Source organism: Gouania willdenowi, chromosome 20 (assembly GCF_900634775.1).
Source record: "Gouania willdenowi chromosome 20, fGouWil2.1, whole genome shotgun sequence".
NCBI lineage: Eukaryota > Metazoa > Chordata > Actinopteri > Blenniiformes > Gobiesocidae > Gouania > Gouania willdenowi.
The window spans coordinates 10,706,493-10,733,588 of record NC_041063.1 but is presented as its reverse complement, the minus strand read 5'-3'; the positions used below and the strand labels follow the sequence as shown (position 1 = coordinate 10,733,588).

General features: G+C 36.0%; 2 protein-coding genes across 12 annotated transcripts in view; one reads left to right on the top strand and one right to left on the bottom strand.

The window, feature by feature from the left end:
- The first annotated feature begins 8 nt into the window (after nt 1-8).
- Nucleotides 9-12,244, top strand: pdss1 (prenyl (decaprenyl) diphosphate synthase, subunit 1). Its single transcript, XM_028434903.1, has 11 exons — nt 9-210; nt 2,720-2,781; nt 3,369-3,501; nt 3,613-3,743; nt 5,465-5,606; nt 6,935-7,046; nt 7,130-7,239; nt 7,355-7,435; nt 8,881-8,994; nt 9,980-10,060; nt 11,576-12,244. Exons 1-11 carry the CDS (start codon nt 70-72, stop codon nt 11,714-11,716), a joined length of 1,248 nt encoding a protein of 415 aa, XP_028290704.1. The 5' UTR covers nt 9-69; the 3' UTR covers nt 11,717-12,244.
- Nucleotides 12,245-14,410: 2,166 nt separating this feature from the next.
- The window catches only part of abi1a (abl-interactor 1a), a 68,704-nt gene continuing 56,018 nt past the window's right edge, over nt 14,411-27,096 (bottom strand). For 2 of the 11 annotated variants that reach the window (XM_028434350.1, XM_028434351.1), the window contains 5 exons: nt 24,386-24,514; nt 21,607-21,855; nt 18,152-18,238; nt 16,903-17,088; nt 14,411-14,984 (listed from right to left, as the gene is read on the bottom strand). In XM_028434350.1, the coding sequence (XP_028290151.1) occupies nt 14,809-14,984; nt 16,903-17,088; nt 18,152-18,238; nt 21,607-21,855; nt 24,386-24,514 (827 nt within the window). In that variant the 3' untranslated portion in view covers nt 14,411-14,808. The remainder of the gene's footprint in view (nt 14,985-16,902; nt 17,089-18,151; nt 18,239-21,606; nt 21,856-24,385; nt 24,515-27,096) is intronic. The other 9 variants (XM_028434353.1, XM_028434354.1, XM_028434355.1 and 6 more) reach the window with 6 other exon arrangements.

The following is a 27,096-nucleotide window of genomic DNA, read 5'->3' as shown; positions in this document are numbered from 1 at the left end:
CTAACCGTTCCGTGCTTGTGTTTCCGGGGCGTGGAGTTCACCTCTCTCCACTCCTCCACTGCTGGGATCATGGCGGCCCCGTGGTGGGGGCAGTGCCGGAGGTTGACTAACACCATTGCGTGCACCAGATACCTGGAACTACCTCGGTGTTTCAGCGGTAGAGCCGTGTGCTTGTCGGCGCCTTCATGGAACTTCTTACCGCGGGAAGAGGTGAGTGTAGCGGGGAATGCTGACGTCTTCACCGGGTAGGAGGCGCTGTCACAGCCCAGGCGGAAGGTCATGCTCATCGGTGTGCTGACAGCAGTCCCACCGTGGGAGGATTTGGCTTTTTCTTTTACACTTTATTATTAATTTATGCGCTTTTATCCTGCCTTAAGCGCGAACAGGAAGTGAAGCTATTTACGTGAATTTAGTAAATGAATGGAACTTGTTAAGACTCACTCAAAGGTTAAGACCTTCTGACATTCCACACAAGTTCATCCACTAATCCTCTTATTTTACTGATTCATATCTACATCTACTGTCTGTGTCATATTTTGTAGGTGTAAAGCGATCACATATAGACAGGTTTGATTTGTAGAAGTCCAGATAATTAAAATCTGTTTTTTTTTTTTTTTTAATTTTATTTTGAAAAGCATCCACAATATTCAATCGACACAACAATATATATATATCAACTACACATTTAAAGTGCAGACCGCTCATTCAATGTCCCATACAACTACAATCAGGTTAATTGAATAGTGGCAACCAAAATCGTGATCACAATCGAAATTCAATTAATTGTACAGCCCTATTACTGAGCTCACTTGTCCATTAATGGTGCCACAAAAATAAATAAATAAAACATCTAATTTTAATAGTATTTCTCAATAAAGCCATACCAGAAAAAACTATACTGTGTTAGAGTCGGAAAGCAAAACAGATATGAAACAATAATAATAAAAAAAAATAAAAAAAAGTTGTGGTTAAGAGAGGAATTATGCCCTTTACTAAGGCTGCACAATTAATCAGATTTTAATCATGATTGAGATTTTGACCTCCATGATGAAATTAATCTGATGGGGCGCTCATGTTGAATGTGTTGACACGCCCCCATGAATTGATTGACATAAGTACCTAATGAGTTAGTATTGATTAATTAATCCAGCAGACACTCAAACCAGAAAATGTTGACAGGCTGGTGTTTCTTAACGTGCTGAACTTTTCTTTATACGCTGTCATTGTTTTCAAGGAGTTGCACTGTCTAACAGTGTGTTTATAGTTAGCCCCACAGTACATTTTTTGCAAATTCTTTGGTAAATGTTAATATTTATCGATATTCTTGTTTAAAGCTTTTCTTTTGCCCTCTAAACTGTTCACGTATTGTTTGTTAAACAGTAGTTAACTCAAAATACATTTTCCCTAACAGGATGCATAATTGTGATCAAAATATTGATTCAAATAATAGTGATGATTAGGGATGTAACGATTAATCGTAAGGCAGTTAAAAATCGATTCATAGGTATCACGGTTCACATCGATATTCTGAAAATTGAATCGCAGTATATTTATCCTTCTCTTGTTTAAAAGTGGAGGCGGTGGGCGGAATCTGCTACTACTTTCTTTCTGGCCGCCTTCTACTCTTAAACATGTTCATAAATGATTCCTTACCCCTTTAGCGCCGAAAGAATATCACATTAAATTGCATTGTTTTGAATAGTTTATCAAGGGATTCTTTTGACAATGAAAAATAAAAGGAAAATAGTTCAGTATTTTCCCAAAAAAAATAAAGGAATATTTTTCAGTCATTTGTGTACAATCCCGTTTTGTAAAATAAATCGTGAGAGAATCGTATAGTGAACCCAGTATCGTGAATTGAATCGTATCGGGAGTTGAGTGAATCGTTACGTCCCTAGTTGATGATCATTTTGGCCATAATCGTGCAGCCCTACCCTTTACCAAGGCTTTAGTAATGTTGCACCACTTCTGTAACGTGTCTTGTTTTGGAAAAAGGACTTGACGGTTTGGGTTGCTAACCAACTATTTCCCTTTTCCGACCACACTGATGTTTCCTTATCGTGGTCAGTGAAGAATCAAATGATGTTAAATAAATAAATATTTCAAAAAGCATAGCTGTATGTTTGAAATTACGCCACACACTTTAATGCTCAATAGTATTATTACCATATCTCACATACTGTGCAGGGGCTTTGTGAAATAACTACAAAAGAAGATTACAAGCTTTAGTTTCACTTAAAAAATGAGCAATGCATTAATGTGTGTGTGTATGAATCCTGAACACAGAAATGTGAAACATAGTTTGTAAAGTCTAGCTCCATAATTAAATTGTAAATGGTTGAATGGCGTTTTACATGTTTTAAGGAAATACATTTATGACCTATTTAATGTGTTTAGAAGGAAATGGCTGCATTTGCTTTACATGGACTTTTAAGTGTTTGAAGTGTTATTTTCATTACAGTTTGAGAACCCCATTTAATAAAAAAGTTCTGTCTAATGCACAAACACACTTTGACAACAAAAATATATTTTGTGTGTGTGTATGTGCGTGTGCGTGTGTGTGTGCGTGTGCGTGTGCGTGTGCGTGTGCGTGTGCGTGTGCGTGTGCGTGTGTGTGCGTGTGCGTGTGCGTGTGCGTGTGCGTGTGCGTGTGCGTGTGTGTGTGTGTGTGTGTGTGTGTGTGACTTATCTTTGCCTAATTTTTTTGTGTATCTCACAGAGGCTGCCTTCAACAATACAAAGTCAGTCAGGACTTGTTAACTTCAAATTCTCACTAATCCGGTAGGTTGACCTTTGATATTTCCGTTTTTTTATTTATTATTTGTTGGCTGATATATTTGAATAAAGGCATTAAAAAAATAGATTTTTATTATTATTATTTTTTTTATTTAATCAATATTTTTGTTCAGCTCAGTGTTTAAACTGACATCATAGGACACATTTTTTATTTTTATTTTTGTGTTTTATCAGTAACTCAGGGTGATTTATCCTTAATGTTCTCACTTACAGTTGCTACAATGCCGTCATTATGTTGTCATGGTTACTTTGAGACTTCTACACAGTAGTTTCAGTGAAAAGAAAGTTGTTGCACTTTATTTTATGATGGCAGTGTGTAACACTGCATTTTCTTTTTTTCAGTGAAAATGTGCAAAAACACTGATAATAAATAATAAATTGGATGTTTTGACTCAATTTGTCCTCTGAATGATCAGTATCTTCTGATGAACATATACAGCAACTTGATTTTTCATCTCTACGTTTAATTTTGATATCGCGATAATATCGTATTGTGACCCACGTATTGCGATATGTATTGTATTGCAACACCCCTATATTGGAATGTGTTGGTCTTTGTTATTTTTTCCTAGACATAAGTTGAGAACGCTGCGTCCCACACACCAAACATGCTGTTGTAGAGGAACACACAGTGATGCAAAGCTGAAGGACCCCTTCACACTGGCCCAGAGAGACTTGACAAGTTTGTATGATGACATCAAAAAGGTAAACGATTTATAAAAAAAAAAAAAAGAAAAAAAAAAAAAGGTGATTCATTCCACACTTTCATGAGTGCCCCAGGGATTGATGTGGCTTTTCACGTGTGTGCTTTGGCAGGAGTTGTTTGTATCCAAAGATGAGCTGAAGTATCTCTGTGATTACTACTTTGATGGCAAAGGCAAAGCCATCCGACCAATGATCGTGGTCCTGATGGCCCGCGCCCTCAACATCCACAGCAATAGAGCCGGGTAAAAACTACTAATTGCTCCGTTACGGAAATGCAACCATCGGCCATTACATTACAACGCCCTGTCGATATGAGTATTGCACATTGCTCAGGTGGTAGGGCATTTGTGTATAACTCAAGGCCCGGGGGCCAAATTTGGCCCTTTAGATCATCCAATTTGGCCCACAGGAGAAAGCGAAAATGACAGAATAAAATTAAATCATTGTGTAAATGAAACTCAACATCATACAGCATGATGGCAGTTATTTTTAATGTTAAACTGTTATAAAAACAAAAAATATCCTTCAATTTTTATCTAATTATTACATAACATTTTCCTTAATTTAATAGAAATTGCTCAAAATCAATGACATTTAGAGTGAAGACCTTGTTGGGACTGGTATCTGTCACCTTTTGCTTGGATATGATCATTTTCTTACTTATTTAGTGTTTCATGTAGAAGTAGAAGTGCAAACTAGGGCACAATAACGTTGAAATGACTTATTTTCCCACATTAAATCTGTGGCCCACTTGAGAACAAACTGCTCCATATTTGGCCCCCATGGTAGGAAGTTGTCGTATGATCGAGAGATTGTGGGTTCTGCCCCGACCTGTGTTGAAGCGTGTTATAAATTAAGTCCATTTATCATTGGATAGCCCCATTAAGAAAGTACCCCATTTCTCTCATTTCTGAATCTAATTACATTTTGCTCAGAATTCTTTGGAAAAAACAACTATAGAGCATAATGATGGAATAAATGAGTGATAACACACATTTCAAAGGATATACATTTGTAAACAAGTGAATGAAACAGTATTTAGTGGCTCCTGAATAGATTTATTGCTATAGTTTTTATCATTTCTGGTTACCTCATACCTGGCTCACATCCTTGTATTTTCAGTTCATGTTCTAAACAAGATCATTTCCACCATCATTATAATGGTTATTACTTTTACCTAAAAATAAACATTATAAAACCCTATGTTTTTGACCAGTGTTTTACAAATGGAGGTACACAATGGCATATATAATGTTTATTTTTAGTTAAAAATGTTAATTATACTTAACATTACCAGCAACTCACAAATCAACAACAAAAACACACAAAATAAGAGGAAAACTATAGTGAATTATAAAAAGAACAGACAAACAACAACAAAATACACAAAATGACACCAAAAACACACACACACAATAAATGAGAGAAAAACACACAAGATACAACAAAATACACAAAAATAACAGAGAAATATACAAAACGAGATAAGAAACAACCAAACGACACCAAAAACACACAAAATGATAGAAACATATACTGAATAATTAACAAAATAGACAAACAACAACAAAATACACAAAATGATGATGATAGAAATGATCTTGATTAGAACAGGAACTGATAATACAAAAGTCAGTCTTGGTTCCACATCAGGAGGAAGATGACAGGAAATGATAAAAACTATCAAATTAATCTATTCAGGAACCACTCAATGCTGTTTATTTCCACTTATTTACAAAATCAGTTTCTTTAAAATGTGTTATCAATTATTTATTCATCATGATGCTCTATAGTTGTTTTTGCATAGAATTCTGAGCAAATTGTCGTAGTTGGACAAAGGGGATACTTAGATTCAAAAGTAAGAGAAAAAGTTTGATAACGACTGACTTAAACCATAAGATGCTAAATCTATGATTTGTTTTTCTTCATCTAACTTTATGAAACGGTGACTCTTCGTTCTCAGAGATTTGCTCCCAGGCCAGAGGGTCATAGCCATGATCTCTGAAATGATCCACACTGCCAGCCTCGTGCACGACGACGTCATAGACGGATCCGATAAGCGGCGAGGAAAGAGGACGATAAATGAAGTGTGGGGAGAGAAAAAGGTGAAGACAAATAAATCATGTTTCTCCCTTTTTTTCCCTGTGTGCAACTTGGTCTTAAAGGGATACTCCACTGTTTTTACAAATGTGGCCTAAGTTAAAACCTTTGAAATGTTCTCATTAGAAGTTCTATGTCTAACAAAACGCATTATTTGCACCATATTTGTTTTATTAACTTTTAAAAAAGGGACTACTTTTACCATTTTAAGACCCTTGTCCGGCCATATTGAAATGACGTGATTAGCCTCTGTGCAACCTGTGCTGCTTTGTGTTGCCCTAAAAAAATCAGTACAAGTTAAAAATGTTGATGTAAACCTATTTTGTTTACTAAAAGAGGTTAAACCACAAAAAATCTGTGACCACAGGGGGGCAACAGTTCTAACTCTGCTGTTTCATAGATGGCTCGAAGCAGAGAAGAAGAGTTCTAAATGGAAGTTTAGTTTCCTCCCCTCAGTGATTGTTTAATGTGATTCTAACACCTGTAAAATACCCATGTGTTACTGCTGTAGCTGCACGCTTCCGTACAAAACAATCACTATTACGTGGCTGTGCTCACATAGCTGTTGACGTTGTTTCTTCTCGGCACGTCAGCAAAATAATAACAAACTGGTCGGGTTGTTTTGTGGGAAAATATGATGGGAATAGCGTCTGGTTTCAGCTTGTTGCTCCTCTTCCGTGATCCCAGCATCTCACATTGAAGCCTTAAAATGCGCCGAGCAGAGACATTCTTCCAACCGACGCCGTTAATCCAAACCCGTCGTCTTTTATCCTGTTTTTGGAAAACAAAAGAGGACTGTTTCTTAGCAACCAAAAGCAGCACAAGTTGGCATTTTGTCAAAAAAGTTTGTTAAATGATGAGAAAAACAAGGCTGATCGCTTCCCTCAATAGGATACTCACAGGCAGTGGTGCCATGTTATTTTTGTTGTGGAACACCCTAGTCCCTTTGGAACTCTTCTTCTCTGCAGAGTCAGAACTGTTGCCCTCTGCATATTTGGTTTAACCTTTTTAACATTTTTATAACTTTTACTGATGGTCATTTTGACTGAAAAAGCTGCTAAATCATCCTGAATGCTTCACCTCCAGTAGAACACATTGGGCTAAAAGGTGCTAATCACGTCATCAATCATGTTATTTCAAAAGGTCTTAAATGGTAAACTAGTCCCTTTTTTTTTCTTTCTTAAAAGTGAATAAAACAAATATGGTGCAAAATAATGCATTTTGTTAGACATAGATCTTCTAATACGGACATTTCAAAGGTTTTAAGCCACATTTTTTAATCTTAATCTTTTATTCCCACACTACTGACTCACTGTCTCTGCGCCCCCTAAAGGCCATCCTCGTTGGTGATTTCATCCTTTCTGCTGCCACCATAGCCTTGGCTCGCATTGGTAACGCCACGGTGGTAAAGGTGTTATCTCAGGTGATCGAGGACCTGGTTCGAGGTATTCAAATAGTTTTATGTCTTTATAACAGTAGACGATGTAAGTTGTGGGAGGAGCCTGCTCACAAAGCGATCTCCTTCCAGGGGAATTCATGCAGTTGGGCTCCAAAGAGAACGAAAACGAAAGATTCAAACACTACCTCGAAAAAACCTTCAAGAAGACTGCCAGTCTAATTGCTAACAGTTGTAAAGCAGTATGTACGTTCTGTCTTCACATTAATAGCAGACGGATTGAGTCAAGCATCGTTATCTAATGAAATGTTTTGTCGTTGTTTTTTTGTTTTTACTTTTGCCATTTCTTTATTTAAGGTTTCCATTCTGGTCAACTCTGATCCAGACGTTCATGAGATCGCCTACCAGTATGGGAGGAATGTGGGAATCGCATTTCAGGTCATTTTCTATTTTATAACCATAGTTTTAAAACATGAAATGTGATATCCAAGAGTTAAGATTCTGAAAATATTGTGTTTTTACTGATTGTAGAGGTGCCACCACCAGTTAACACACATCTCCTGGTTCAGTTGTATTGCTTTAAAAAAATACAGATCAGTGGTCCTGTTCAAGTGACTAGCCCTAAAAACCTTGGTTATTATTCTCCATCACAAAATGTGGAAGGGGGAGATAGGTTTGAGCTGTCAGTCCGTCCGAGTTAAAGGGGACAGCTTTTCTCAGAAACCGTTTAAGATAGGATAACCAAATTCTGTGTGGCTTCATAGTATCAATACTGTACCTTGATGGAGTTCGAAAATATGAAGCGTGCAATTAATTTTCCCGGAGTTATTGCCCTTGTTCCGTTTTTTTTTTACTCTGTTGGAGGTATCTTCAAAGGGGACAGCTTTTCTTAGAAACAGTTTAAGATAGTTAGTATTTTATAGGGATGTAACGATTCACTCAACTCCCGATACGATACTCTCACGATTTATTTTACAAAATGGGACTGTAGACATATGATGACTGAAAAATATTCCTTTTTTTTTGGGTTCAAAACTATAAAAAACTGCACTATTTTCCTTTTATTTTCCATTGTCAAAATAATCCATTGATTAACTATTCAAAACAATGCAATTTAACTAAAAATAAATCTTGAATGAAATACATAAAGGAATAATACAAATGAAAAAGAAGCCTATTAATTTAAATTCTGGTTCTATAGTAAACAATGCAAAACTACATAATAGTTCTTTTTCTTTTTAAAAGTGCAACTGAAAATGTATTTTGTGCCTTAACAATTGGACTTAAAAAAAAATGGCACTGTATTTACGTCAGATATTTGTTTGGACCAGCAGAGGGTGCTGGTAACCCAGTGGTAGGTTGGCATGCAGATATCTTGCAGTGAAGAAGAGATGCTATGCTAGCAGACAGAGCTAATAGAAAGATGTGACTTTTACAGATATTCACGTAATATTACAGATATTCTTTTGGTGCTAAAGGGATAAGGAATAATTTATGAACATGTTTAAGAGTAGTAGGCGGCCAGAAAGAAAGTAGTAGCAGATTCCGCCCGCTGCCAACACTTCTGGTACTTAAAAAAAGTACTGCGATTCAATTTTCACAGTATCGATGTGAACAGTGATACCTATGAATCGATTTTTAACTGCCTTACGATTAATCGTTACATCCGTAGTATTTTATATTTTGATGTGATAATATTTTCTTATGTATACATCTAAGTTAGATTCAGGACATTTAGGAAAAGGTTGAGTTATAATAAGAACCAATCTGGCGGGTAATGTTGACTGTCTTCTTGTTTTGTTTAAATTGACTTGTGAAAGCAGTAAATATAGATTAGAATGAATAACTGTTTTAAGGTGTTTTGTTTTTTTCCAATTCTGCAGCTGGTGGATGATGTTCTAGACTTCACGTCAGGAGTCGGTAAACTGGGGAAGCCTGCAGCTGCTGACCTGAAGCTGGGTTTAGCCACTGGACCAGTTCTGTTTGCTTGTCAGCAGGTGAAGGTCTATTCAATATTAAAATGTATACATGAATAGTTGATGCAGACCTCAAACAGATTCTGCTCGACAGTATGTAGAATAGAATAGAATAAAAGCAGTGACAGAAATTCTTCTTTGGACTCGTCCACAACTGCAACACATTCAGCACAATAAAACACATGTATGTTCAATTATTTAAATGTAACAATCTTCTAAAACGCGATGGCACTTCAGGGGGAACTTGAGAGAAAGAGAGAATTAAATTAACAAATTAAAGCATTAAAAATATGGGTTTTTTTTAGTTAAAAATGATTATCACGCTGAATGTTACCAGTAACTCACAAAACAACAAAAAAAAACTCACATTTTAAGTGAAAAAAAACAAAAAAACTGAATAATAAAAAAAACAGCAAAATACACAAAATGACACCAAAAACACACACAAACTATGAGAGAAAAATACTGTTATCAGCAACAAACAAAACGACAACAAAGACACATTAAATGAGAGGAAAAACACACAAGATCACTTCAAAAACACACACTGATAGAGCATAATTGAAATATTACCAACAACAACAAAAACACTGGATAATAAAAGAACAGAAACATCAACAAAAACACAGAAAATGATAGAAATGATGCTGATTAGAATAAAAACTATAGAAATAAAAGCCACTAAATACTGGTTAATCTCACTTATTTACTAAATGAAATTCTTTAAAATGTGTGTCATCACTCATTATTTGATCATTATGATCTATAGTTGTATTTTCACAGAATTCTGAGCAAAATGTAGTCGTCAGACATAAGAGGGTACTTGGATTCAAAAGTAAGAGAAAGGGGGTATTTGAGCCAAAAATAATCTAACATATGAATTATGTGTTTTTTTTTACTGACACTATTTGTATCAGATACATTACATGTTCTTATTTAGGGTGTTTTATACCACACACGCACACAGGTGTTCAGCTGTGTCTATATTTGATCTTTATTCTGGTAGTTTCCTGAACTCCACGCTATGATCATGAGACGATTCAGCTCCAAAGGAGACGTGGATCAAGCCTGGCAGTACGTCCTTCAGGTAGGAAACAAAACAAAAAGAGTTGAAATACTGACCTGTAGACCACGGGTACGCAAACACTCACCTTAAAGGGCCACGCACACATTTTCTGACAAGTCAGTGGTTCTTTTATTCTATTCAGTCAAGCCACAGGTCATAATGTTTAAAACTAAATATATACATATTTAATTCAAAACAAACTCAAATAAAATGCCATTTAATTTTTGACACAAATTCAAATGATTATTTAAATAAAACTAGACATAATATCTGCAAAACAAGTACTGTTAAGGAACCCTTTTCATAAATAAAGAAATAAAAATAGTAAATGCATTACTGTTCTCGTGAATTCAAAAATCACCACCAGGGTTGGGCTCAATTCTAATTGTACTTTACAATTATGGTGTAATTGTAATTGAAAACACATGTTGCTGTCGTAATCGTAACTAAATTGTAATTGAGTTCAGATAATTGACTTTGTGATTGTAATGAAAATTTTCTAAAAATTGTCAATTATAATTTAAAGCAAAACTAGGGAACCATGTTACAGTTCTATGTACAGTTTTACACATATGGTTAACAATGATTAAAATCTGTTTCTTATCAAGCTTTCCCACATTTTACCACTAAAAATAAATACATCTAGGGGTATACCGACGCCCACACCAAAAATAAAATCATTGATTAGGAAGCCTAGCAACGTAATCAATAGATAGGAAATAAATTAGATGATAGATATTTGTTTTTAGTGGAAAGTTTTATTAGGTTATTTATTATTAGGCTCAGTAATTGTAGTTGACTTTCTGAGGATGAAAAAATAATTGCAATTTTTAATTGTAATTGGAAAAAATACTGTTCATCGTAATTGAACACGTAATTGTAACTAAAAAATGTAATTTGACCCCAACTTTGATTACCAAACTTAAATAAAACAAAAATAAATGCCTTTTTTTTTTTTTTTTTTAAAGGAATAAGAAAAATCCAGCCCTTCATTGAATCTTTTAGTAAACAAATTAGTTTAAGAAGTGATATTGATAAACTGTTAAATAAATGTAATTTAGCTATTTAATGTTGTTTAATGAGAAAATACTTTGGCATCGAGTGGAACCTCTGGTGTAAACCATTTGTTCTCTTTCTCACTAAGGAACTGTGGATTTGAACTAAACATAATTATTGTAATCAGTAAATGTGCAGTTGTACTAAATGATTGCTCAATTTATGACTATGCACTAGGGCTGAACGATTATTTATCATGTTAAGGATGAAAATCTGTTCTTTTAAACAAACAATGTTTACAGTGCAAAATTAAGCTTTAAATAAGAATTATACTGAAAAAAAAAAATGACCCCAAGAATGTAAAATGTAGCAAAGTAACAAAATAAATACATTGTTACAGCCAAAATTGTGATCTCGATTAAAATTGGATTAATTGTGCTGCTCTATGCACTCCTTTAATTTGGCCACGGAATCTAAACAGGATTAATAATTGTAACAGTAAAGTCAGAATTGTTAATATTTACTGTTTTTTCCTCTCAGAGCGACGGCGTGCAGCAGACCAGTTTTCTGGCCCAACGTTACTGCCAAGAAGCCATCAGACAGGTGAGCATGCTGCGGCCGTCCCCAGAGAGAGACGCCCTCATCGTGCTCACTGAGATGCTGCTCATCAGAGACAAGTGAATCCTGACAGGCTTCTCCTCGGGCAGCTAAATGTCTTTGTTCAGGTGCAAATGAATAAAAAACAAACCAAGTGATGGAAGTTTGCTTTGGAGATCTCTACTGCAGCCTCTCTGAACTTTACATGGTCATGTGACTGACCGTCTGTCACACCCAATAATGCATCGACACACTGTCACACTGTAATATTATAAAGTACTGTTCCAAAATGGAAAAGGTTGTACGTAGTTTGAAATGATTCTATTAAATGGCCTCCATGCACATATATAAGTGCAAACCTTCACTCTGTGCGTACTGTAACGGTAACAGCCACACCTGCTTGAGCTTAGCTAGCGCTATTAGCTAATCCAGGGGGTTTGTGACTGTTTCCATGTGTGTGTGATTGCAAGTGCATCGAGATCCATCCACAATTCAATAACAGTCGTGTGTTCTGACTTGTGTAGAAGGCAAAGTGTCCCTGGATCAACCAAAGCCTTAACATCGACAAATGACTGATCAATAAATCATCTGGTTTTTCTACTTAAAGCCCAACGTTGTCTTGTCTATTCATGTATTCACAAGTGACGAAACATTCTGTTGCACATAGAATTGTTTAATATAAAAGACTGTACATTATTTTCAACGTATTATATACAAATAAAATTGGATGCATGGGCATTTTTTGAAGCACTAAACAAAGCTGCAAGTCATCTTTAGCGGTGATGAGTCAAATATGAAGGCATTCTTGCTGCAGTTTAAAAAAAAGAAGGAAATGTGACCATTGTTGTCTATTTGTTGATATATAATTAAGTGGCATTAAATTTACACAAACACAGGTTTGTGGAGGAAAACGAACATGATTAGGGGTTTTTTTTTTTTTTTTTTTTTAAACCAAGACCTGAGTGACATCCTCCATCCACCAGCTGGTTCTACCTGTATTAGTATTAATGTAAACCTGTACAGTCCAGAGGACAACGTGGAGGTATTGAAGTTGTTCATATCGGTCTACATTATTTAACGTGTAATGGCGGTGCCTGGTTAGGCTTTTAGACATCACCCAGATCTAGGATTGATTACCAGATACCCATGGATTTGTGTAAATTGCAATAAAAACTAATGCGACAGTATCAGATTACTTGGAATGGAATGTTGCCGGATATTAGTATTAGCACATCGAAATGACCAAAACCTCAGAAGCACCAACAAAAAAGTTAACATTTGTGGATCAACCTTCTGTTTCTATTAGATAGTGTTTTTTTTTTTGTTTTTTTTACAGCAAGAAATTAAAGAGAGAAAAAAAAAAAGGAATCCCTTTGGCTTTTTTATATATATTTGAATCACGCAACATTTCATTTTCCTCATTACGTTACTGATAGAATCTGTTATTCCAAAGGTAAAACCGTAGATGAACTTATTTACTGCAGAATTTAAAGAAAACAGTGATTTCAACAAAGTAATAACATAAATTTGAGTACATTTACCACATAATGAACGCATATGGCAATAAAAAAAATTAGAACGACATGATCTCATATCTGCATGCTTTTGATGCCCACGACTGGTTTTCAGAGGCGTTTTGCTCCGTTGAAACACCTTCTTACAGTGTTTAAACGTGCTAAATATTAACGGGCCGCCCTTTTATCAAACTTCCATGTGGAACTGAAGAGGCCACCACAGCTGAAATCTCATTAATAGGCTGATTTAACATTACAGTAACCCAAAAGGCTGGAGCCAACATTATATACAAACGCTTCAACTGAAGGTTGGTTTTCTACGCCTGTTCACAAAAGCTCCAATCACATTTTTACTTTCGAACACGGTTTTCAGAAGTATGTTGGTCAGTTTGTTCACGCGTGTTTGTCTGATTGTGTACACGATAACTTGAAAAGTTATGAACGGATTTTGATAAAACTTTCAGGAAAATGTTGATAATAGGACAATAAACGGCTGATTACATTTTGATGATGATCTGGCTACCAAAAGAAAATATATAGATATATATATATCCCATTCATTTTCCCATCCACACTGTGGAACTCCTGTTAAACATTGTTGATGACATCATCAGTGTCCTAAAACAGTGATGTCATCAGTGAAACAATCTAGTACACAAACACACACGCGTAAACAAATTGACCAACATATTCCAAAAACCGTTTCCGTTTCGGAACAGTGTCTCCGTGGAGACGTACGGGTCCGATCGGCCGTTTTCGAAAGTCTGCGCTAAACGAGCGCAGGTTTATTTTATTCGTTGTTGCTTTTTTGAGATCTTACCAAAACATCATCTGGTGTTTTCAAATTATGGTAGCAATCAGGGTTGGGATCAATTATAATTGTATTTTTATTTTTATTTTTTTTTACTTGCTGTTGTAATCATAATTAAATTGTAATTGAGTTTAGATAATTGACTTTTGTAATTGCCATTACAATTCTATAAAAATGGTCAATTATAATTCCATATCAAGCTTTCCCACATTTTACAATTTAATAAAAATATAAATCTATGGGTGTACTGACACAAAAGGCTCAGACGCCCATAGCAAAAACTATTAAAACCTATATTTTCATTGATTATGAAGCCTAACAAGGTAATCAATAGTGTTTTTAGTGTGTTTAACAGCTGATTTAGGACCCGTTATCATTAGAGATCCTAACAGAAAGCTAACACAAGAGGAAGGTTAACTTTGATTAGCTTATTTATTTCAAGCTCAGTGATTGTGATGAATTGTAATTGTAATTTAACTTAGTTGTAATTGGAAAAAATGCTGGTCACTGTAATCATAATTGAACATGGGTAATTGAAAACGTAAGTAACTGCACAATGTAATTGATCCCAACCCTGGTAGCAATACAGTCCGACTGTTCATAGGTTTTGCCTTATTATATTTCATAGACGTCCCCTTTCCATCCCTATAACACCCCAAAATAAACTAAATCAATGAACATCTCGTTTTTACTTGCAATCAGTAAAGGAAAGAACATTTGGTCTTATCAAAAGAAGGACTATGCGTTTACATCCCTGCAGTTGAAGTGTGGGATCGCTGCTGACGATCTTTGGGTGGAAAATGATTTGACGAATAAATACACTGGACTAGTGCTAGTACTGTAAGGTCCCTTCAGTCGGTGTAGTGCATAATGGACTCCACGTAGTTGCCGGGGAAAAGGCCGGTGACACCGTTGCACACGCCTTCGAACCAGCCGTCGTCATTCTTCTTCACCACGTAAATGATTGCTCCCTCCATGAAAGATAACTCGTCATCCTTGTCCTTGGCGTAGTCATAAATGGCCACCACTGCAAACAGGACAGAGGACAAGACGATGAAGATGGAGAACCCAACCACTTCTCTTCACTTCTCTGTCAATACTCAAATTCATACCTGTCAAGTTTAGAACAGACTAGTACAGCGCCCGTTAAAGGTATGTATTCATATAGTGGGGGCTTAAGTAGAGGTGTCAATTATGGCCAAATGAGTATGTGTTTGAAGGTTGGATGTTCTAATTGGAACACTGGTGACATCATCAGTGTTCTAAAACAATGTTTTTTTCACAGAAGTTCCACAGTGTGGATGGGAAAAAGAATGGGATATATACACACACACATATATATATATACACATATATATATATACACATATACATATATACATACATATACATATACACATATACACATATATATATATACACATACATATATATACATACACATACATATATACACATATACACATACATATATACATACATATATACATATACATACATACATACACATACATATATATACATATACATATATTTTCTTTTGGTAACCAGAACATCAAGCAAAATAGCCACGTGCGGGCCAGGGCCAATCACTGGAGAGCCCACTCCCACGCCCTCTCTTCTCAGTCTGAATTACTCCAAAATGATGGATGCACACACTCAGGGTATGCGCAAGCAGTTGACAAAGTTTCAGGTCGATCAGACAGTGCGTCGGGGAGATATTTGCTCCACAAACACACGCACACAGACGTTCCTTGCTTTTATAGATGAACATTCATTTTTCTGGCGCCAACTCCGATCCATCCCCACAAAGCTCCAGTATCCCTCTTATTTTAAGACAAGTGTACAGTAAATCTAAAATACGCACTTGTCAACCACTTACTAAATACAATTATGTGATTAGAATCTGGTAGGCCTACCTCTGATGACATTAAAATGCTGTAAACATTCCCACTAGGGCTGGGCGATATGGACCAAAACTCACATCTCAATATTTTTACTTCTAATGGCGATAAACAATATATATTTTGATAATTTTAATTCAAATGAAGTATTCAAGACTGTTGGAGCTCAAAAATGAGCGGAACCTTCCAGTGTACTAGTGTATCAGAGGTCTGACTGTGTGCCTCGTCGTGTCCATAACTTACTGTACCTATCATATAACATCGTACAATTGCCTTCGACACCCATTTTGCAATATATGTTTTAAACATAACGATGCATCAGCTATTGGATGTAACATTAAACAACAACTTAGAAAGTGCTACTATGTTTAATTATAATATTACAAGATTAAAATTACAATTAGACACTTTTATCCAAAGCCATGTACAACACAAGGTGTTTGGGTTAAGGGACTTGCTTAGCATCCCACACTAATAGCCAAGGTTGGATTTAAAAAATGTTAATAATATAGGCTATATTTACAAAACTTTTCCATGACAGTTCAATTATTCCGTGACTTTTCACAACTGGCAAATTGTTTTTTCATATTCCATAACTTTTCCAGGAATTTCATGACCATGGGGACCCTGGTGATCATCTAACTGAGCTTTACGTGCTGTTCTGGGAAGTAAAAGCAGCAACTCAAATAATATGCAAATGTCATGTAATTTCATTTTCTATATCACCAAAATAGAAAAATCGACATATCTTGAATCTCGACATATCGCCCAGCCCTAATTCCTAAATTATAATACAGTGTAAATTAAAACAAACTGATATATGAAGCACATTTGATTGTTATTTGATATACTTACAGTTCATATACAAGTCAATACGTTGCATATTTAATGTTAATTTCGCATTTCTTGTCCTTAAATTAGACATTTACATTTAATTTTCGTGACATATTTTCTTTTAATTTCTCATACTCACTAGGGAAAGAGGGGGTCAAATACGAGAGTTTTCCGGCCAAAATGAGATATGACAAATATGAGTCAAACCTTTCTCAGCATAGCTCGTAGGGGCCCACTGGGGGTCTCCATCTGCGTAGGGGTCGTTGTACTGCACGACAGACGCATCCTCTTCCTCATAATCCACAGGAGGAGGAGGTGGTGGAGGAGGGGAGTCGTCAAACATCGGCAGCTCGTCTGGAGGCGGAGGAGGCGGTGGAGTCGGAGTATCAACGACTGATGAAGGAAAAATATGGGATGAGTTTCAAGGTGAATGCGACGTGCGAAACTGAAGCGATGGGGGGCTGGCGGTGTGACCATGCACGATGAGACACGACGCTGAGTCATGCAAAAGAAGAAAATGAATCTAGGAGGTATTTTATTTATCACCTATGGGGCAGGAAGTCCCATGCATTACTCCACATTCTCAGTCACTTCTCCAAGGCCCCTCTTTGGGCCAAAAAAAAGTTAGGAAACAAAAGCAAAAGAAAGAAGATTGAAAAACACACACGTGATAAATAATACACGCCAACATGTTGTTTGGAATGTTAGAACTTTGTAGCATCCAGAACAGAAAATGTGTTTATTCTCAGTGGAATATAATGTATCTGAATAATGAGGGTAAATCTAATCTCAATCATTGCTTGAGGTTGAGGCTGGTGTCAAATTACAACAAAAAAGTGAATTATGTTGTGTAGACTTTGGCAAAGAGTATGTGAAAGACAAGATTATTAAAAAAAAAAAAAAAAAAAAAAAAGGTATTTTGAGTTATTTTGTATGGAAATAACACAAATAATAATAATAAATGTATCAATCTTGTGTATTTTTAGATTAACACCAGTAGAGAGCAGCAGAGAGCATCTCTGTTTCACTTCTTCTCTCAGCCATTATTATTCACTTTGACTGAATGTAGGGTTTTTTTTTTTAAGTGAAAATCTACATTTTGGAGAATATCTAGTGGTTAAATCCATCTGGACTGAGCTTCACAAAGTGTTAAGAAACATATTTAACACTAATCTACACATGCAGTTTCCCACACTCTAGATGAAATAGTCAGAAGAGCTGATAAATACTTATTTGGTGTGTATATATATGTAGTTTTTAAAGTCATTCACTTGACCTTCTGTATTTTGTTCCTTGTTTTGTAGCATAAAAATCCTAAATGTGAGCAGCAAAAGATGAACCAATGTAGCAATACTGGAGGATAACGAGACAAAATGCATGCTGGGAGTTGCGGAGCAGATGGCCCAGTTATAAAGAAAGGGAAAGTAGTGCAGAGTGTTTTTAGCTCTTCACTTACTGCTCTCCTGCATCCTGGCCACAAAGCCAGTCAGAGGTATCTGTGGAGTCAGCTGGGGCATGGGGGGAGGTGGGGGGGCAATAGACACTGAAAGCCAGCGAACGAGTGAGCGGGAGGATGGAGACGGTGGAGAGAAGGTGTGCAAAAAAAAAAAAGAGAGAGAGACAGCAAGGTACAAGAAAAGAGAGAGAGAGAGAGAACCCATCAGTCACCAGGAATGAACAGGAAACAGTTCAGTGATTAATAAGATGAGAAAACACTAAAGGAGCTCAAACAGTCCAAGAAACAGATAATCCAATAGATTAAATCTTTACATTTTAGAACAGACATGGGCAATTGGCGGCCCGGGGGCCACATGTGGCCTTTGGTCTAATTTTGTATGGCCCCCAACATGGTAACAACCAAAATACTCCCAAAATACACAGAAACTACTCCAAAAACAGACAAATATAAAAATGTTAACGGAAATACAAACAATTACTCCAATAAAATACAAAATGACAGAAAAATATACAAAATGACAACTAAGATACACAAAATGACACCAATAAAACCAATAAAATCCACAAATCGACTACCCATAATAAACAAAAATGACAGAAATACAGACGAATCGCTTTGTTCTCAGACTGGTCACTATTCAAAATGATGACATTCATTTTAGTAACATGGTCCCTTGTTCAGACAATTACATTTTTGTGGCCCCCACTGTGATAAAAGTTGCAGATCTCTGGTTTAGAATGAAACGGTGCATGTAAAAATGTGTCCACATGCTTTTCTTTGGGATCCCAGCAGAGTTGGGGTCAATTATAATTGTAATTATAGTTGATTATTAAAAATACATCAGAATTGTAATTAGAATTGAAGACATATGTTTCTGTTGTAATCGTAACTGAGTTCCGATAATTGACTTTGTAATTGGAATTGGAATGAAAATTCTATAAAAACCTTCAATTACAATTTAATCAAACTCAAACCTGTGGAACCATGTTACAGTTCTATGGCTTACACATACGTAGGTAACCATTAAAATATGTTACGTTTTTTTAAGTTTTCCTACTACTCGTCATTTGTTTTGAGTATCATTTTTACCGTTTTAAAAAAAAATTGAAATCGAGAGATATACTGATGGAAAAAAGGATCAGACGGCTGTAAGAAAATGATTAATACCAATATTTTAATGGATAAGGAAGCCTAATCAGGTAACAAAGAGATGGAAAACAAATGAGATGACAGATCACATTTTTAGTGTATTTTTCAGCTGATTCATTGAACCATAACTGAGGATAATTAAAGCTGTAAATGTAATTGAACCCAACACTGAATCCCACCAATGATATGGATAAGCTGTGATTTCTGTCAAACCTTTCAAACCCTTGCTTTTACTTATTTAGAATTATAATAATTATAATAATGTAGTTTTATTTTGAAGGGATACAGCAGTAGGTAAATATGTTTTTATTGAACAACTAACATGTGTTTTATTCAGGTCATTTGATCCTTTATTTGCTTAGAGTTTACACTAGAAAACATTAAAATATACAGTCCATGTTGATCCATGTATTAAATCAACATCAAATCAAATCACACCAAGATCTCTTGGATGCGAGTTACATTCTTAGATTAACCGAGCAACTAACGGTTACATTTGTTCAATAAATACAGCATGTTTAAACTCTTTAGTGCTTCTTTAATGTGTGTATATATCATCTATTTTTTATGATGCTGTTTTATTTTATTTATCTGCTGCTGAAGCTGTGCATATTTCCCCTTGTGGAACTAATAAAGGTTATCTTTATCTTTTGGTGAGAAGAAGGCCCAAGAATCCCAGCAACACGTGGTATTCTTAAAAAAAAACTAACCTGGATGTTATATGGGATGAAAAAACATGTACCTGGTTATGATCAGAATGTGTTAAACATCTGGAGGTGGTCTGTCTTCTAATCTGAGCAAGGTGCGATATAAATAAAACATTAAAAAAAAAAAAACAAGATATTTGTACTTGGTTGCACTGCACACTTCTAAAGGACTTTGATCACCATTATACAACTTTTTACAGTTGCATTATATAGGAGCTGCAAGTGCTTTTCTTCTGAAAAATGTATTCTAAAAATGACTACTTTTCATGACCTAAACCCAACGCGATACGCAACCCATCACATGAATGCACTGTAAAGTGTGACCTTATTCCTACAGAAACTAAACTGTTGCATAAAAGTGGTTTTACTTCATTCTTTTCTTTTTTTTTTCACCAAACATAGAGGACAGAAACTCAGCTGACACCATTTTTGTCCTACTTTGTTCCCGGTATTCCTCATGATATCAGAATGAAGTAAAAACACTTCCATGCACCTGCGACTCCACTTTGTTAAAACGTTTCATACATTTGTGTTTATGGTGGAGATGAAAACAAACTTCATGCAGGAAGTTCACGTTTTTCCTTTCTTTTTGGAGTAAATAATGTTTGATTCATTGATCTGCGAGGCATGCACTATGGTTTTATCTAGTACAACAATTACTGGGGGTCGCAGCTTTAAATGATGGAAGCCCAAACTTTTTAGGAACAAAAAATGAATCAGGATCCAATGGAATTATTCTTGTCAGAATTCTTCCGCGACCTACTCCGCTGCGGCCCCGCCCTCTTTACACCAAACGGCTGCAGCATCAGACAGAGGTAATAATAATGGTGTTTGTGCAATCCTCTGCTGTTGTTTGGTGCTAAATTAATCATTACATTAGTAACGCTGATAATACGTTGCTACTGGTCCAAAGTTTCTTTAAAAAAAAAAACCCTCAAAGCCATGTCTGTTTACTGACCTTTGTCATGTTTAATGAAGGCAGAGTATTTAAGAAAATCATAATGATTGAGCTTAATTTGAGCTACCTACAGTGTAGTGAGGTATATTATTAGTGTGAAGCTGCTTATACTTCCACTGAGGAGGCTCCTGTGAAGGCGCTTTTTTTTTTTTAATACAGTATATTAGATGCTTCATTCATTAGCAGAGAAGTTTGAAGTTAGGATACATTTTGATTTTTTCATATATCATTTAGTTAAATTAAAAATCATCGTGGCTTTGTTCGCTCTGTTTTTGCTTGTTATTCATTTATTTCTTGTATTTACTCATTTCAGTTTGTATTGGTTAACTAAAATAACTGTATACAAGTTGAAAATTTCCTGCTGTGATTTTTCATCATAATAATGATAAGTTTATGCATACTTTTTGTGATGGGCGCCCGTTTTTCTGGTTTGAGAACCTGCCCCCAAAGATGTCTGTGCACGTGCCTGACTGAAAATCAATAAAGCAAATGTCCTAAAGCTGCAAGAAAAGCCTTAAGATGCACTTTCAGATCAAAGGCAAATGTCAATAAACTCCTTTCTTTGTGCACAGTGAAAGAAAAGTGTTGTTTTTGTGTTTCGGTTCAGCGTTTTGGAGCTGGAGATAAAAGCGCCTTACTTGAGTTTTGGCCAAAGGCCAGAGTGCCTCCATTAACATGAGGCTGTTGCTGTTGTTGCTGTTGCTGTAGTTGTTGCTGCTGCTGCTGCAAAGAAAACTGGGAAGTGACCGATGGCGCCCGGCGGTAGGTGCCCGTGGCCGAAACCATAGAGACAGAAGAGTTGGAGGGGTTGTGCCGTGAAATCTGCCGCGAGATGGTTCCAAACTGGGACATTGGAGCAGGACCCAGACCAGGCCCCGAGGCCATGGCTAGAAAACACCCAGAGAGAGGGAGGAAAGGAGGGAAGAGCACAGAGAAAGAGAAGAACGGAGGTTAGACAAAGACAGAGACGAGGAAAAACTAAGAGAAGCATGAAACAGCGACACCAACACAAATGAGCTGAGCTTTAACTCCTGATTAGAACCCCTGAGTCAGCAGATGTTTAAAAATCATTCATTTTTTAAGTTTGAAATCTGTGAGAAGGATTTTGGATTAGATGTTAAACATCAAGCTTTGAAGAAATTCAAAGGAAAGCTGTGGAGAAAGTAAGTGTGTGAGCAGCAACAAAACAGATCCTTTCAACAGCCTTAACCAATCATTCTAATACGTTCACACACATTTGCAGGAATAATAAGGTCTTCAAACAGCAACATGTCGACAGCACAAAATGCACAAGATATACCCAGGATTAAAACCTTGAAAAAAAGAGGTGGGTGTTTTAAGGTCTTCCTTTAGCCTAAACATTTCCTGTTTACATGGTGATACCAAATACATCCTCCCAGTAGACCCAGTGCTCAGACAGGGGAGGGTGGAACCAGAGGAAAAAAATGACAAACATTTCCATTCTGAAACCATTGGAGGGAGGGATTCCTTGTTCTGATCATTGATCACACAAAACACACTACCTGTACAAACATGGAACATTTATCAAAAGAAACATAAAGCTGCATCGAGCCATTCTAGGTTATGGAAATAACTGCTTAAAGAGGAACTAAAACTCAAAATTTGGCATATTTAGTTGTAAAATATCAGAGTAACTGCCCTCTATGGGTTGAAACCCGGCTATTACAATTGATTTTTGCTATTGGCTGAGACCATCATGTGTCACAAGCAAGCACTGTTAGCCCCGCCCCTTGTATAAAAACTAGCACCTGTGGGCTCTACAATCTGTGGTGAGTAGGTTGGATTGAGAGAAGAGTGAATATAGAGGTACATTGAGTAATGCGTATCTAGTTAGCATAGCATAAATTGTTCATTGGAGATTTTATAGTATAGACTGGGCGTGTCTTAACTGTTCCGGAAGCCCCGCCCATAATCACGGCATTTTTTTTCTCTTCTCGTGGCAGGTCAGGAGAAAGCAGGGGTTTAATACTGAAGACTTCAATACAATGAGGGATGTCCCGATACAACTTTTTCACTTAATAATTAATTAATTAATTACAATTATGATATTTGTAGTTGTAACGAAATGAAAATTATATAATTAATTTAATGCAAAACCTATGGCTTACACACATGACGTTAATATTCAATAAAATGTGTTTCATATTAAGTTTACCTGTCAGTTCTCTGGAGGATCATTTTACCATTTTAAAATAAATAAATAAATTGAGGGGTATCCAGACAAAAAAAAGGATCAGACGCCCACACCCAAAATATCAATACCAATATTTTCATTGATTACGAAGCCTAACAAGTTAACCAAGAGATGAAGAACAAATTAGATGATATTAAATATTTTTTAATGTATTTTACGGCTGATTTAAAACATTATTCATCATTATATTATCATTAGAGGTGCTAACATAAAGCTAACACAAGAGAAAGCTTACATTTTATGCTTTACAGTTATTTTATTTTACTGTAAAGCACTTTGGTAAGCCTTGGCTGTTTAAACGTGCTATAGAAATAAATCTGACATTGACATTTATGGGATTATTTATTAAAGGCTCAGTAATTGTGATTAATTGTAATTGAACTTTAGAAATTGAGAATGTCACTGTAATTGACTTTCAGGGGGAAAATGACAATTGTAATTTTAATTGTAATTTGAAAAAAAGTTGGTCACCGTAATCGTAATTGAGTTGTAATTGAACATGGATAATTGAAGACGTAACTGTATTTGACCCTAACCCTGTTCATACATAACTCCCATGTCAAAATAAAAAAAAGTCTGTATTTAGATGTGGTGATGCTCAATAAATAATAAATAAATAAATCTGCTCTACCTGAGCAAACCTTATGATAAGAGAAGTGATCGAGCTCTGCTGGATGTTCCCTGATGCGTAAAAGCATAAAACCGTACCTGTGAGGAAGACTTCTAAAAAGTGCAGAAAAAATTGCTTTAAAAATGAAACCCAAGCTTTTGTTTTGTTAGAAAGGATCACCTGATAGAGAAAGGATTGGAAGCCCATCACCACAACATTAAAGGACTGTAGTTTGAGGAGACCTGGGTGAAGAATGACGTGATATCTGTTCAACCTGCAAACAGCTACAGACCTGAAGATCCTAGAAATCATGTTGGATGTGTTTAGACCAACAGGTTCAGCTAATAAAATATGTTTTCATCTCATTCTCTTATTAGGATTATTTCATCTCGTCAAAAAAAATTCTCAAATCACCTGGAGTGTTTGGTTCTATTTGTGCACTTCAGGTGTATTCATGAATAAAAGTGCATATGCAGCATTGTTTGCAATGTGTACAGATATTTAGACACACGGCAGATGTGTCCCCACAAACTGATGAAGAAAGAGCAGCACCCGCTCTGCAGAGGACGACGTAGTTGAGGACGACTCTCACCCATGGATGATGCTGAAGGTGGAGGTGGAGGCGGAGGCCCTGGAGGGGCAAACCCTGCCACTGGAGGACCAGGTGGAGGTGGAGGAGGGGGTGGGGGAGGGGCTCCGGGTGGGGCAGACATGGGCGGGACTGAAAGGAGTGTTCATATTAATGTTGACACCTCTGAAGTGTTACATAACCTTTCCTCATTTCTGTAGGCTTCCTTTGGCGTCTCACAAGTGCTTTATATTTATACAACTTTATCCAGACATCGAGCACTCAAGTGCTTTCTTTGTGGTATGAACAGGGTGTTGTCATGGCGACAGACTTCCTAAATTGCTGCTGCTGATGCTGCTGAGGTTGTGAAGCTGCCACAGTCTCTAAAGTATGTCTTTTACAAAACCATCCTTGTACCATACACACACACACACACACTGCACCACCTCTATTGTGTGTATGGTGTAAGGCAGCCCTGCTCATAGCTTGTGTGTGGTGTTATGTGGGTTTTACTGTTCAGCTGTACAGCAGCAGGCCTCATGCAGCTTGGCCTATTTACACAGTAGGATAGAGAATCAGCTGTGCTTAGAAAACAATGAGCCCACATAATCCCTGTCTGGTAAACACAGGCTTTGCGTACTCCATAATATCTGCAAATAGCAATTTATACATCATTCACACCCCATAAATATCGCCTTCATGCCTATTTTGTTCTAATGTTTAAACACAAATATGCAATTAAGGCAATTACTAGTACAGTGTAGGGGTGTGAAAAAAAAAATTGATTTCACGATATAGTGCGATTTTTAATTGATTTTTTATTTAAAAAATGGATTTTTTTAATTTTAAAAAATCATTTTTAAAATGTATTTATTTGTTTATATTTAATCAATATTTTTGTGTATTTGTGCAATAATTCAGTGGTGGTAACAAGGCTTTCAATGTGTTGCAATGGTTATTTGATGCACTTAATTTTATGATGGCAGTGTGTAATGCCTGCAATATTTATATATGCACAGACATTTTATTTTCATATAATCTGTTCAGATCAGTGTTTAAACTGATTTTTGTGCATTGTCAGTAACTCAGGGTGATTTATCCTTAATGTTCTCACTTACAGTTGTTACAATGCCGTCATTATGTTGTCATGGTTACTTTGAGACTTCTACACAGTAGTTTCAGTGAAAAGAAACTTGTTGCACTTTATTTTATGATGGCAGTGTGTAACATTGCATTTTCTTTTTTTCAGTGAAAATGTGCAAAAACACTGATAATAAATAATAAATAGGATATTTTGAAGCAAATAGATTTGACTTAATTTGTCCTCTGAATGATCAATATCTTCTGATGAACATATGCAGCAACTTCATTTTTCATCTGTACGTTTAATTTTGATATTAACTGGGTAGAATATTGCAATAATATTGTATCGTGACCTAAGTATCGCAATACGTATTGTATTGCAACATCCTCGCCAATACTCACCCCTAGTACAATGCCCGTCAGAAGTATATATTCATATAGTGGGGGCTTAAATAGAGTAGTCAATTATGGCCAAATGAGTATGTGTTTGAAGGTTGGATGTACAGAGAGGTGTACATACCCTGTACTCTGTAGTGTTATAAAGGGCTATATTTGCGGGTGCAAAGTAAAATAGCGTGTGCATTTTCCCTGGTGGAATTCTATGGGACATGCGCATGATAAATTGCTAAATAATGTTCGCTGGACTTAAGCAAATAGATAATAAATGTCATCCCCTGTCCTTAGACCCTCCTTCGGCAAGAAAAAAACTAAATTAATTACACACAAACATGTTATGTACATCCCCAAGGTGTGCATTAGGTTATAAACACGTGGTGAAAATATCAGCGTTTATAATGACGTGTTCACGGAGAAATGTGCATGTTTCGCTGTTCGCTTTGAGCACAGCCGCTGCCATTGCCCACCATGATATGAAATACTATTTATTTGTATGTTTTTTAAACTTGTAAATGGTAACTAACTGTAATTGAAGCTCCAATATCAAAAACAAGTGGTATGTTTATCAAACTGTCAAATTTCATTTGATAAAAAAGTTCAACTTTTGCTTCTACAACAAATTCTGAATCTGATAAGTTCTTAAATTATTTCTGAAAAAATAACCACATACATCTATAAAAGTATCCAGTATGTTTTATGAAAATAAAGTGCAATCAACTTGAAAGCTAAAACGCATTGAGGAGTGAGGTAGTTTAATAAGTTCTGATGTGGTTCACTGACACCTAGTGACCGGGCGTTTATGTGCGATGCATATGTTATTAAATAGTTTTGTAGTTAAAAAAACTGGTTTAAAAACATAAATGTATAATTTTTTTTGGATCAATACGATAACCGTGTGGTGAAATATCGCAATATATATCGCCAAATCTATTTTTTCTTACACCCTTAGCTTTTAGCTGTAATAATGAGAGTCCAATATAGAGGCTTTACACTTTTAAACAGAAAACTTGATCTCCTATTTTCTCAAACAACATTCTTAGTAAATAATTTTCACTGTTTCACTTCATAACTGACAGGAAGTTGGTCTGTAATTGCCATATTCTCCAATAGCATGTAAAGAAAAATACTAAAAATGACTTAATCTGTAAACTATGTTAAGTGTCATTACAAACAAACACAGCTCTGCCTACATGTTTGATGCTACCCAAAGCTTTTTGGTAAAATGAAGACAGAAGTGGCTTTGACACTCTGTATGT